This window comes from Patella vulgata, chromosome 5 (assembly GCF_932274485.2).
Source record: "Patella vulgata chromosome 5, xgPatVulg1.2, whole genome shotgun sequence".
Lineage (NCBI taxonomy): Eukaryota > Metazoa > Mollusca > Gastropoda > Patellidae > Patella > Patella vulgata.
Genome location: NC_065883.2, coordinates 264,449 through 278,400, shown reverse-complemented (window position 1 = coordinate 278,400; position 13,952 = coordinate 264,449). Strand labels below are relative to the sequence as shown.

Below are 13,952 nucleotides of genomic sequence, written 5' to 3'. Positions count from 1 at the left end.
ACCCAGTGCACACCTTGCACATTCTATCCAATATCAATATACATGTAAAAGGATAGGAATGGATTTTACTTGTGTTGTTTTGAAATTGACATGGCTATTATTTTCTATTTCCAAAATGCAGCTATCAATGTTTCTTTGATGTGCACCATAGTTTTTTGTCCGACTCAAAGGCCTGGGCAACATGGGAATCCGAACCCGGATCAATAAGTGCCCTTACCACTTGACTACCATGCCCCACACCAATAAAATAGAAAAATAAAACACAAAGATGCTGTAATTTAAAACTTATGGGATTATCTTCATACAAATTGCTCCCCAATCGTTCAAAATTCAAATATTAATGTATATAAATATTTTTCGTTCAAAGCTAGCCATATCCAAGCATTATGATCCAATTTTCCCCTTTCTGATGGATGCAGAGATTCAGTTATTTCTCTTGATTTCCTTATTCAGGATGGTTTTGCTTGTCAGTGCCGCATGTGGGACGTGATGAAGACAAGCACCCCTCATCCCTTTCTGGAAAATCCTGGGGTCACCAGTCACCACTGATATAGAAATTCAAACTCAGTAGAAATAAGTTGTTTTTATTTTATTCAGATTGTAAATTAAGGTCAATAAAATGAGAAATGAGATGTCAAGATAAAGAAAACCAAAATTACAAGAGAAAAAAGAAATCCGCAATCTTTAAATATATAAAATAACAATGAATAGACTACACAGAATACGAAATGCCATGTGGTTTAATGTCTGATATTGTAAATAACAACGAAGACACTACACAAAATATGATATGCCATGTGGTTAAATGTCTGGTATTGTAAATATAATTTATAAAATGTAAAAAGCATTATTTTAGGTGAATTAACATTCTAACAATATCTAATAATGTCTCTAATCGTAATTTGAGGGGTTGTCAAGTTGAATCTTTAAAAGGAGATATCAATCAAAAAATGGGTCTTAAAAGTGCACCTCTTCGTTAAAGTCTCTGAATGCCATTTGAGGGATTTTGAACCCTCTACTACAATATTGTAAAAGTTGAACCTCTAAACGGAATATCAGTCAAAAAATGGTTTAACAACTAAAATTTGCGCTATACTTTTAGTTCTCGGCCAATCAACCATGAGAATTTTAAAAGTATTTTAAGTTTCCATATTCTGTATTTTAATTCATGTTGTATTTTTCTAACTCTTAACAAAAATAAAATAACAGCACTTCATAACACTGACTACTTTCTAAATTTGAAAAAAAAAAAGTAAAATGTGGTTAGAATAATGCCCTGATCTATTTAATAATAAACTATAAAATGTGATGTAACAAGGCAAATACAGAATGGCTGAATAACTAACTAACTCTACAATTGGCAGGATTTCTTTTTAAAGAAACACGTCAAAGATTATCTATGGTTGCGGTGTGATTGGTGTGAAGCAGGGGTTTCACTTCAAACTTTTGTCAGTCGGTCAATTTTGGAGGTTTATTTTAGTTACTGGAGATAATTTTTTCAAAAAAGAATCTGACAGTTTCAGGTATTATTCCAATATTCATATATATTGTCAGTAGGTTCGCTAGTCAGTCAAGACTTGTAGAATACGACAGGGTTAGGGTTATTAGTCCAATGTTCATATATACATGTATTGTTAGTAGTTTCGCCAATCAGTCAAGACTTGTAGAATACGACTGTAACATGAGCCTTGTTTTCCAGGCCTCGAGTTCACAAACCATTCTCAGACTTAATAATTTACTCAACTTTCAATCACTGTCTATGAGAAATATCTTTGATTCAGAAACACATAACTTTGCTCATAACTTCTTATTGATGTATTTGATACATTAAAACAACAAAAGTTTTATAAAGGGATATATTTTAGTTAAAATACGGCGACCAAATTTTGTGAACTCGGGAGCCAGGTGTTCTCTAAACCCTGTAATTTCTTTGGTGAGAAGATTATCAAGCTAATAGACATGATGATATGTTATAACAACTGACTGTATATATAGTTTATTTTACAAAGCCGTATATGAATTAAGCTGCCTTTTATTGTATGATATTTGAAATTTATCATTAAGCAGCAAATTAATCAAAGTATTGTAAATTCAAATCATGTTATTAATAGTTTTCGACCAATACATAAAATCAAGAGACAACCTTAGAAAGTGATCAGGATACGATTAAACATTGAAACTCACATTTTACCTAACAAGGGAGTTAAATGGTCTAAAGTTATATATATATCATATGGTCGTCTATTAAGTCAAGCGGCATGAGTTCGACCCCACACCAGTACGCGACAAGGAGTAGGGTCGCCCGTCCAACCTCCAGTTTCCTTGCACTGCTAAAGACCGCTACATGCAATTGAATTATTGAAATAAACTTGAACTATATGATGACAAAGTTTCCATATAACTCCCTTCTATCTAACTTACATATATTAAACTAATCTAATTATCTACAATTAATCTACAGGTGTATATAATATATTATATAATTAAAAACAAAATATGTACAAAACTAACTATAAACAATTCATGCTGGTGGCAAGACAGACAAATAATAACGTGCTTGTTGATAGTTGTACAAACTTTCTTGGTGGTCAACATGTCGGTAGAATAAATAATAACGTACTTATTGACAGTTGTACTTACTTTCTTGGTGAATAAATAATAAAGTGCCTAATTTTCTAGGTGAATTCGTTTATAAAATAATTTATAATGAGTTTGAAAGTTGTGCATAATTTTTTGGTGAACTTGTTTGAAAATAAATAAAAACTTTTTTGAAAGTTGTCCATAGTTTATAAAACATTAATGTAGCTAAAGTCAATGAACTAAGTTTCACAAGTCACAGGAATCAGCTGTCCTTGTTTTACGACACAGGAATTTAGGTAGCGTCAAGTCAAGGGCTTTCAGTTCAAAATTTTACCAGTTGGACAACTTTTGATATATTTTGTTTACGATCAGAAAGAAATATTTTTCAATTTCAATTATCCCATTTTATTGGTATTTTTTTAAATGTTATCTAAATATCTATTTTTTTTTTTTCAAATTTACCCTGTGTTTATTGTGTTTTAATTTAAATTGTTTAAAATTGTAATTTGACTGATAGGTTAGTTCTTTAGCTGGTCAATTTCCCTGCCTGTCAGTCGAGACTGGTAAAATACAAGTGAAACAGGAGCCCTTGACAGTTTCTAAAACAGTTCAATGAAAACAGTCACAAGGTCTCTGTTGAATGATAAGAATAATGATTTAAATACACACGTTACAATCAACGTGACATCAACGATACAAGGACGTCAACTCTCAACACAACTTGCCAGTACACAATGTTTGTTGATGAAAATACGAAAAGACAATCAGCCACACAGCTTAGAATGAATTAAACTCAAATAGGTTCAAATATAAAATATAATGTGTAATTTACAGATAGTTGAAGGGATGTAAAAATACTGATATATTGCAATATATTTGGTATGTCAGTATTTTTCCATTATCAACATTTGAACATTTCTAGATCCTAACAAGCAAAATTTGTTTCTCCTGGATTGCCCAACCTTGATTATTTCATGTCCAGTTCAATCTAGATAACAAAATCATTTGTCAAACCAACCATCATGAATTTGAGCGGCAATAAAGCACACAAAAATCTATTTCATCATCTGTTCTAAAATATTTTTACATAAATAATATAAGCAGCAGCAACATAAATTTTCATTAAAATTTATATGAATTATACAGCAAACGTTAAACACACATATATATAAACAAACATTTATCAGTAAAGGCAGTATTACATTTCTAAATTATTCCAATCATTTTCCCCTTTAAAATTCATTTTATTATCACCTTAATTAACCCTTTAGAACTACTCTAGTCCCTGAAAAAATGAGAAAAAAGTGATCTTTTTGTTACACTGAGTTTCGTGGATCATTTTCATAACCACTCGAAACTACTGTTCCCTTGACAACAGTGAACTGACTCAGGTCCAGAATGTCTGCTTTCTCCTTGGGTGATATCGAAGACAAGGAGGCCCAGAACTAGTATAGAGTCCTTAAATAATTCACATGATTAAAGAGGTTTGAGGCGTCAGGCTGGCACTAAAGGGTTAATGAAATACAAAGGTAATATAAGGGGTAATTAGAGACTCATCACAAAGATCTGATCATAAGACATCAATTGATTTCAGACATATTACAAATATTAATTTCAGGACCACATGAAAGATCCCGTTTATATCAAGCAGATTGGAAAAAGGATCCATCTTTTACAAATCAGAAGGGTAATTCTTTTCAATGGAGAAAATACCAAATGTTGCTGAACATTTTTTTTTAATGTATTAGCAAGATATTTTTTTCCAAAGAATTTTTATCATTTTCCAATAATTTTTATCATTATCATAATTCTTTAATATATTTTCAAGTGTTTATACACAAAAAAACCTACACAATTTAACTGTTTTTATTCCGTTTAAATTCTTTCAAAGTTTGCAACTTTATGGCATGTAAAGTTCTTCAGTCAATTTTACAGTCAGTCAAAACAGGCAAATATGACTGAAACCAGAGCCCTGTGAAGCTCACTATTTGAGGCAGCTTCAGTCAATTGATTATCAACGATCTGTTTTGTTTGAGTCTCTAATTAACATAAATCTCTGTGTATCATAATGTACTTAGATCATTTATTCGACACATTTCAAAGTAAAGAAACTTATTCAAAATTTATTTTACTGAGATAAAAAAAATATCATTTTTTAAAATATAGATATTTGCCTAAAACTTGGAAGAAAAAAGTAGGGTTAGAGAAAAAAACTTTCTTCTTTGTCACATTTGGTCCCTGAATCAATTTTTAAAACTACTTTATGGTCTTGAACACAAATTATTTTAACTTTTTTGTTGTTAAAAAAATAATATTTTGAGGTAAATTTTGTGGTTTAAGCTATGTGCACACACAAGGAAACATTGGTCTTCACTACTACTTGGAGGTAATGGACATGTTTTTTTGTTTTTGTTAAAAAATAATAACGACACGACGTTGAGGTTGTCGATATAATTTTAACTATTACGTAGTCATTAACATAAATTTGAAATCACAACACACAAAAAAAACCTATTTATATGTGTACAGTGGATATATTTAATCAGAAAAACTAGAATTCACAATAAAATCAACAACCAAACAGATAATTCCATAATAAATAATTTATAGCACTAAACCTTATAAATAAATTGGAAAATCAGAAACCATGAATTAGAGTTCAAAAAGATAAGACTACAACAGAAAGCATTACAATTGAAAAACATAACAAAATCCATTACAATTGAAAAACATAATGGAATCCATTACAATTGAAAAACATAACGAAATCCATTACAATTGAAAAACATAACGAAATCCATTACAATTGAAAGGGATAACAGACAAATTACAATTGAAACATAACAGAATGCATTTCAATTGAAACAGATAATGAAAATCACTACAATTTAAAGGGATAATTACAATTTTACAAAAAATATAAAATAAATCCATTACAATTGAAAGTGATAATGAAAACCATTACAATTGAAAAAGATAATGAAAAGTATTACAACTGACAGTGACAGTGATAATGAAGATTTCTTAAAAAAGATACTTAAATACAAAAATATAAAACATCTTTTTTTAGTTGTTGTTAAGATGTATATCATGTTTAATAAAAGCAGCCTGTTTCGTATATACATGTATATTGCTGTATATACATGTATATTGCTGTATAATTATCTGTTTTGTATATACATGTATATTGCTGTATAATAAAAGCAGCCTGTTTCGTATATACATGTATATTGCTGTATAATTATCTTTATTAACATATATATAAGGCCCGAATACACTAGGTAAAACAAGAAATTAATGCCTTCTAGTGTGACCTCGCCATTATTAATAAGCCACTAACTTATCAATATAGTCAAATATAACACTGTTTAAAATAAATTATACACTATATTCTATGAGGTATATATACGTCAATATATAGTATCAGATGAAGTCATGACTTCCGCCTAAAAAAAAAATCGACTTATACGTTGTAAAAAATAATTGTAATAAATTAATCTGTTGATAATGGTATTTATGAAAGAACTAGACCTGACGAGTCACATCAATTTCAAGACACGTTTATTATCAGCCCTTTTTGGCACGTATTAATTTTAAAGGGCATTAATTTTAAAGGGCATTAATTTTAAAGGGCATTAATTTCATGTTTTACTATATTTAATACTGAAGCCACTAGAGATGTTTGTCTTTACGGAAAGATAAATTATTAATAAGTCGTTTACGATGTGGACTGGGTTTTCCATGTGATATAACTATATCTATTTCTATGTTATTCTGGAGAAGTAAAGTTGTTCTCACTGTTCCTTCATCATCAGCCTCTATAAATACAGAATACAAAACAAATAGTTTTAATTAACGACATGAAATGAATGCTGTTTATAACTGTAAATATACAATACAAAACAAATAGTTTTAATTAACAACATGAAATGAATGCTGCTTATAACTGTAAATATACAACAGAAAACAAATAGTTTTAACGAAACGAAACGACATGAATGCTGCATAGAACTTGACAACAAGATAAATTTATGGTACCACAATTTGTTATCTAGGTTAGTGTTCTTCAATTTTTGTTCTATATGTGTTGCTCTAAGATTAAAGAACCTTGATTTTTCATGCCATGTTATAATATGATCCTATAGGCTATCCTGAGTCCCACCAATCTAAATGTTCTGTAGTGTGACTGTGACTATGGCTGGTCTTCTTGTCACACCGACGATAACATTAACAAACTATGTTTATATAGTTGTTCTTAGTATTTAACGTCAGCTTCCACCAAAGATGATATCGCAGACAAGTTGCGTTTTTTTTTTTCATTTCCTGTAGGAGGAAACCGGAGTACCTGGAGTAAACCCACGAGGTTAAGAAGGCGCCCCTATCTCCAAGCCACATACGCTCACACCAGAGATTGAAAATCCACAACCGCAAGCCAGAGGTGACCGGCCAGGTAGAGGTAAAAATATGTCTAACAAATACAATAATATCATATTTTATTACAGCCATCCAAACACACCTATCTATAAAATACACAGGTGAAATACCTGCCCTGACGAGTGGTAATCTAGGGTTGACGGAAGCACAGTTGGACATGATTGACGACATAATACTCCTACACTGAAATGTGGGCGAATAGAAACGAAAGTAGAGAAATATTACCTGCTAGTAAATGTGGGCGTATAAAAATGAAAGTAGAGTGATATTACCTGCTAGTAAATGTGGCCGTATAAAAATGACAGTAAAGAAATACTAGCTGCTTGTAAATGTGGCCGTATAAAAATGAAAGTAGAGAAATACTACCTGCTAGTAAATGTCGTAAAGTGAATGCTCTAGTTGCTAGATGTTCTTTACTGGATCTCTTGATATCAAATATTATCGTGGCATCTGATGATATTCCATGACCTCTATCAATCTATATAATACAAAAACACATATACCATGACCTCGATCAATCTACATAATACGAAACACATTAAACATGGCATTAAACATATCGTTTTTTTCAGACTGTGGACGTTATTCAGTGGACGGCATCCCCCTTGAAGTCAAAACATGTACCATTGTACTATGGATGAGTATGATGTCATCAAAGCCATCTTGGAATTGTGATGTCATATAAAGAATCGTGGTCTGTCAATCAATCCACAATTGTCCAAGGAACAAATGAAATAAAATGAAATAAAATGAAATGGAGTTTAACGTCCTACTGTTCTGCTCCTATGCTGGGCTAATGAAGATGGGCATCATACAGTGTGCTATGAGGGAAATTTTGCCCGGACAGCGGCACTACGGTCTACTCTTATATCGAATTCCAACTGTCAAGGGGTCTTTTAAGTGCATGCCAATGTGTACATGGGACCTCGGTTTTTCATCCCATCTGAACGACTAGACAGCTGTCCTTGTCAGGCCCTCCGTCCTGCATCACTGACAAGGGGGAACCACGCCGGAAAATCCAAGGAACACGCATGCGAATATTTTTTGGGCCCAGCTCTTTTCTGACATACATAATATGTGTTTCTTTTCATCAATAATATTTTTGTATTTTTGATATAATTTTTGTTTTAGCAAACTCTAAACGTGAAAGAAAATATTAACATAAAAAAAAAGTTACAAACAAACACTTGACGTAAGCCAATCAAATACCAGTCTAATATCCTGTAACTGGGTCCAGTGACACCAGACTATAACAGAGATAAGGTTGGGCTGACTGGAAAATCTAGTCTAAACTTTTAACATCCAGTTTTTTAAACATAACAGGTACTTTATGTAGATTTGTACTTGCCTCAAACGGGAGATTAAATGTTGGGTATGATGATTTCACCATCGGAGATTTAGCTATTACACGAGTACTTGAAAATAATGAGATTCTATTTCCTGGCCTGAAATAAAACAATATTTATATTCCACACCTTAAATTATACCATATTAATTTCAAGAAAACAAATTCATAATATTTTAACTAATCTAGAATACTGAACTGAGAGAGAGAAATGGGGTTTAACGTCCACTCGACACAAACTAGGTCATTTCGGGACTAACATATGGTTTTTTAATTTTATTTCAATAATTCGCTTGCGCGTAGGGGTCTTTAGCAGTGGGAGGAAACTGGAGGACCCGGAGAAAACCCACGAGTTTGGACAGGCGACCCTACTCCTTGCCACGTACAACCGGGGATTCGAAACCAAATACTGAACTGACTTTAACTGGCTTCCTCTTCATCAACTTAAACATTGTGTGTACATTTTACTGTGTATATATAAAGTCAATTGTACGATAATTTTAGCGTCTATAATTGTTTGTGGATGCCGGCTGTCCTGGCAGGCGAGTGTAACAACACATGACAACTCATTATATCAGCAATTAATGAGTTAAAGGAGCTAAATCGCTAATATTTGGAACCGAGAAATTGACACAAATGGGTCGTAACATATATAATAATGTAATATGAATATATATTAACTGATTTACATTCAATCGTTTCTGTTTTTACTGTAATTTCTAATCAGTTATGTTCGGCGAAACACGCCAGAAGTCTCAATCGAATGGCAATCTCTAGCATCTGGTTATTCCAGCCTACACCTATAGTATTAATTGCGCATGCTTTCTAGATAAGAATATGACGTCACCGTTTGAATGACTTGTTGAATATGTCTAGCCTCGTTCTTCGAGTCCCTTGTTATAAATAGCGCTGAAACGCATTATGGTACACACTTTGTGTACCAATGGTAAAATGTTTATGTTGTCTTAAATATTGGATATGAGAAGCCCATCTTTTCGAGGTAAGATCACAACATCAATGTTGATTTAAATTTACAAATAATTTGTGTTTTCAATGTCGAAGACTTTGGATGATATTGAGTTAGCTACTTTAATTCTGATGACAATATATTTTCTAAATATTTTCACGTAATAATATCTTGATCTACGATATGACCTTGGTGGAAACAGGTGTTAAATACGTCCATTTTAAAATCGATTAGACAATCAGAATATCTTGATTGTAGCCAAATAAAAACAAACAAATGTCATAAACTTACTGATCCACTCTTACTTTACAATAAATTTCACTGGTCATTCTAACTAAACCTTTAGCCTGTAGAACTTGACCTTTGACACTGTATACTTTATCACCTGCTATAGAGCTACCTGTAATTAACAACAAAGTACAAAGATTTTATCACCAAAATAATAAATATCAAATTAAATAGAGGGAGAGAGAGAGAGATGGGGTTTAATGCCCACTCGACACAAACTAGGTCATTTCAGCACTGACATATGGTTCAATTTTATTTCAATAATTCAATTGCGCGTAGCCGTGTCTTTGGCAGTGGGAGGAAACTGGAGGACCCGGAGAAAACCCACGAGGTTGCACAAAATTAAAGAAACAATTAAACATACATTATGCAAGAGCTAAATCTGCCTATTGCAGATCTTTCTTTAGACCTGAAATGTTATATAAACTATTAATTAACGTATCCAGACCATAATCAACTCTCAATACAATCGCAAGCCTGATATATTTACTGGATTTGAATACTGTATATTTTTTGATGGTTGATTTAATGTCAAAATGGATATTCGAGACTATGTTTTTTATTGTACCGACTTTAGTAAAGATGATCAAGACTAGGCCTAAAATTCAATCGCTAATATCTCGGTTCAGAGTGGAGCAACTTGACTGAAATTTTCAGCATATTCTCTTTACGTGATCTATTTTTTAACTGTTATAGCGAGAACTGTCAGCTCTTTATCTAATCTCCCATAATGTATCTTTAACAAAGCACAGGTTTTATTCATTAGTACTTATACTAAATATTTCAAGAATCCATCATTTCCATTCATAGCGCAGAATTTAGCTCTCAGCCAATGAAACAGCTCTATTCTTAGTTTAAGATTTGATAAATAAAGCCCCAGTGAACGTAACCATTAACAACATGTAAATTAATTTTTTGAGTGTAAAGCTCTGTGCCTATCCATAATTTTACGCGTTATGTTTACTTAATACACTTGGGTCCCACAATAAAGTGTCGAACATTTTGATTGTTTGTTTAGTGATATGGCAGGCCGTTTGGCACGTTTTAATAAAACATAAAACTTTGTGCATTGTATTGACCTTGACCTTTATATATAACTAGTATAGATTGCAACCTGGCAAGCATATTACATTTAATGAACTTATCAATGACAGACATTTTAATCCAACACACACGCGTTAACCATTCAGCCACCCAACCCCCCAATAAAGACTAGAGAGAAGCCTTTAGTCAAAGTAATTGTATTCTACAGCCTGTATATATTCGATCAAGGTTAAAACCCTTGGTGGATGATATTTTAGATATTTAAGTAGGACTCATCCACAGGCACTTGAAGGGATTAAAATAAAACTTCTTACTACAGATATAATATATAGCAGTAGTAAGACGTTTTATTTTAATCCCTTTAAGTGCCTGTGGATCAGTCTGTCTGCTATATATCAAAGTAAACAAATATACAAGATGAAAAAATATTAAAATTGAGTCATGCATTGATTTATTTCTGAAATATTTCTTAATTAAAAAAGAAATAAAGAGTGAATTTTAAACAATAAAAATGAATTATATTAACCATTCTAGATTTGATGGTTGATATTACATGATTATATAAATATTGACCATATATATATATAAATATCTTTAACCCCGACAAGACAACTACTACAAGTCTGCACACACCATTGAAATAGAAATGAGAGAGAGGGATGGAGTTTAACGTCCATTCAACACAAACCAGGTCATTTGGGGACTAACACATGGTTCAATTTTTATTTCAATAATTCGCTTGTGCCTAGGGGTCTTTAGCAGTGGGAGGAAACTGGAGAAACCGGAGAAAACCCACGAGGTTGGACAGGCGACTCTACTCCTTGTCACGTACAATCGGGTAATCGAAACCACACCAGTTGATTGAAAGACAGACCTTATGATACAACTGGCACATGCTAACCATTCGGCCATCCAAGCCCCGAAATCGGAATAAAATTGGGTTTAACGTCCTACTATTCTGTATAAACACTGATGACAGGTATACACCATGCTGATACACTGTACCATGAGGGAGAGTTTACCTGGACAGGTATACACCATGCTGATATACTGTACTATGAGGGAGAGTTTACCTGGACAGGTATACACCATGCTGATACACTGTACTATGAGGGAGAGTTTGCCTGGACAGGTATACACCATGCTGATACACTGTACTATGAGGGAGAGTTTACCTGGACAGGTATACACCATGCTGATACACTGTACTATGAGGGAGAGTTTACCTGGACAGCGGTGCTACACTGAACCTCTTAATTCATACCAGCCAAATAACTATTTGCTGTTTCTTGCCAGGTCCATTGACGTGTGGAAGCCACGATTCTTGGTTAACAAGGGAATGTAAGCTGGACCTCCTGATTAGCGAGCCTGTGCCTTACTCATTGAGTCACATGGTATATTTTAATAATTTGTTTGTTCGCAGTCGGTCAAGGTTTCAGATTGGCTATACAGGATGAGCTATGAACCAGCAATCATAATTCACTAACATTCTCTTTTGCTGCACTAATACAGGCAAATGCTATGAGGGACATTTTGCCCAGACAGCAGCATTCTCGCATACTCTTCATCGAATTCCAACTGTCAAGGGATCTTTTACATGCACGCCAATGATCTGAGTACGTGGGTGAACCTTTTCCCATCCTGTACGTCAATGACAAGAGAAAATCAAGGTAGAAAATCCTGACAAACTTTATCTGCCAATACAAAGATCAAACCCGGGATTTCCATGTTCGGGATGCAGCCATTTCATTGGTTAAGGATCAAAATACTAGTACAAATTTGATGGTTTTAGCCAATGACAAGGCTAGTTTAAGCTCTCGTGAATGAGGCCTGTATTACCATACTCACTAATCCATTAACAAATAAATCTGTGATGTGTGCTGACCTTCAAACTAAACAAATAAATTCTAAAATGGTGTTTATATAATAAATTAACAAATGATGGAATTCTAAGATGGTATGGTATATATATAATAAATTAACAAATGACGGAATTCTAAGATGGTGTTGATGTAATATAAATAAATTAACAAATGATGGAATTCTAAGATGGTATGGTATATATATAATAAATTAACAAATCACGGAATTCTAAGCTACAACAAAAAAAAAAAAACATAACAGAAAGCAAAAGACAAAATAAAAACACTACATAAATGCACACTTAATAATAATGGCAATCAATTTAAAAATATTTATTTATTATGACAGGGTGATTTATTTAATGCATGATATTGTTCAGTTAATTCTCAAATAGATTATCGATACTTCTAGAAAATCTTTAAAGAATAAATGTTTTAACAAAGGCTTGTAATGCACACTTAGCAACATTCAACAGGTTTATTTGTAACATTGATGGGAAATCTTCCTTTGTTCTTTGTTCTTTTCCTTAACTCATGAAAGCCGTGCTATAAATATAACTTAATGCAACATATTGAGTATTTCATTCGTAAATGTATTATTTATAAAATATCTTTAGGGAATAAATGTGTTAGCAAAAGCTTGCAATGCACATGTGACATTTAAATTGATCAGATTTGATGTTGATGTGATTTTATGCCTGTAATTTCATTCTTCACTTTGATTCATGTTTTATTCTTGTGTTCGTCAATAAGTCAATTTGCTTACCCCCTCCCATACAACAGAACTGAATTGTATCTATTCTATTGTGTAGGTACTGTCTCTCAAGTTAAACATCTCTGTCACACCCAGATTTGCTACAATGTGAAAATTTCAGACAATAGTGGATATTTGTACTGAAATTTACAGTGCATGATTGATCGACATGCGCTTATACCATTCTACGAAAGTTTTATAACCTGTTTCCTCTCTGTCGTACTGCATTGTAGATCTGCTGTACTGGACTGTACTAATACAAATGGGCATTCACGGATATTCATACGCGAGAAAGCCAATTAGCACAGTTAATTTAATTGTGTGTCGTGGAGATTCGTACACAAAAATCAGAAAGGTGTCAAAGGGGCATACTGGACTGTTTGTTCTATATTATATTTCTGTCCATCCAGATTTAAGTCCGTTTGGATATTGTACAGCTGGATAGTACAAGCAAAGTGCAAGGTTAAAATTAATATAGCACTAAATTCTGTTATGTGATTAAATGACATCAGCCATTAAAATTGAATACTTTAATTCTAAAGATATAGGTACTTTGAAGGAAATTAAGCCATCTTTTTTTTTACTGATATTAACGATGTTATAGTTTGTAAAGAATTAACAATCCTTCAATTAACGATGTTATAGTTTGTAAAGAATTAACAATCCTTCAATTAACAA

The 13,952-nt window shown here is 32.7% G+C and overlaps 1 protein-coding gene across 5 annotated transcripts in view; it reads right to left on the bottom strand.

Moving 5' to 3' along the window:
- Positions 1 to 574: 574 nt before the first annotated feature.
- Positions 575 to 13,952, bottom strand: part of LOC126821662 (uncharacterized) — a 68,269-nt gene continuing 54,891 nt past the window's right edge. For all 5 annotated transcript variants that reach the window (XM_050550129.2, XM_056101382.1, XM_056101384.1 and 2 more), the window contains 4 exons: positions 9,618 to 9,726; positions 8,363 to 8,459; positions 7,381 to 7,492; positions 575 to 6,398 (listed from right to left, as the gene is read on the bottom strand). In XM_050550129.2, coding sequence (XP_050406086.1) covers positions 6,253 to 6,398; positions 7,381 to 7,492; positions 8,363 to 8,459; positions 9,618 to 9,726 — 464 coding nt within the window. In that variant the 3' untranslated portion in view covers positions 575 to 6,252. The remainder of the gene's footprint in view (positions 6,399 to 7,380; positions 7,493 to 8,362; positions 8,460 to 9,617; positions 9,727 to 13,952) is intronic.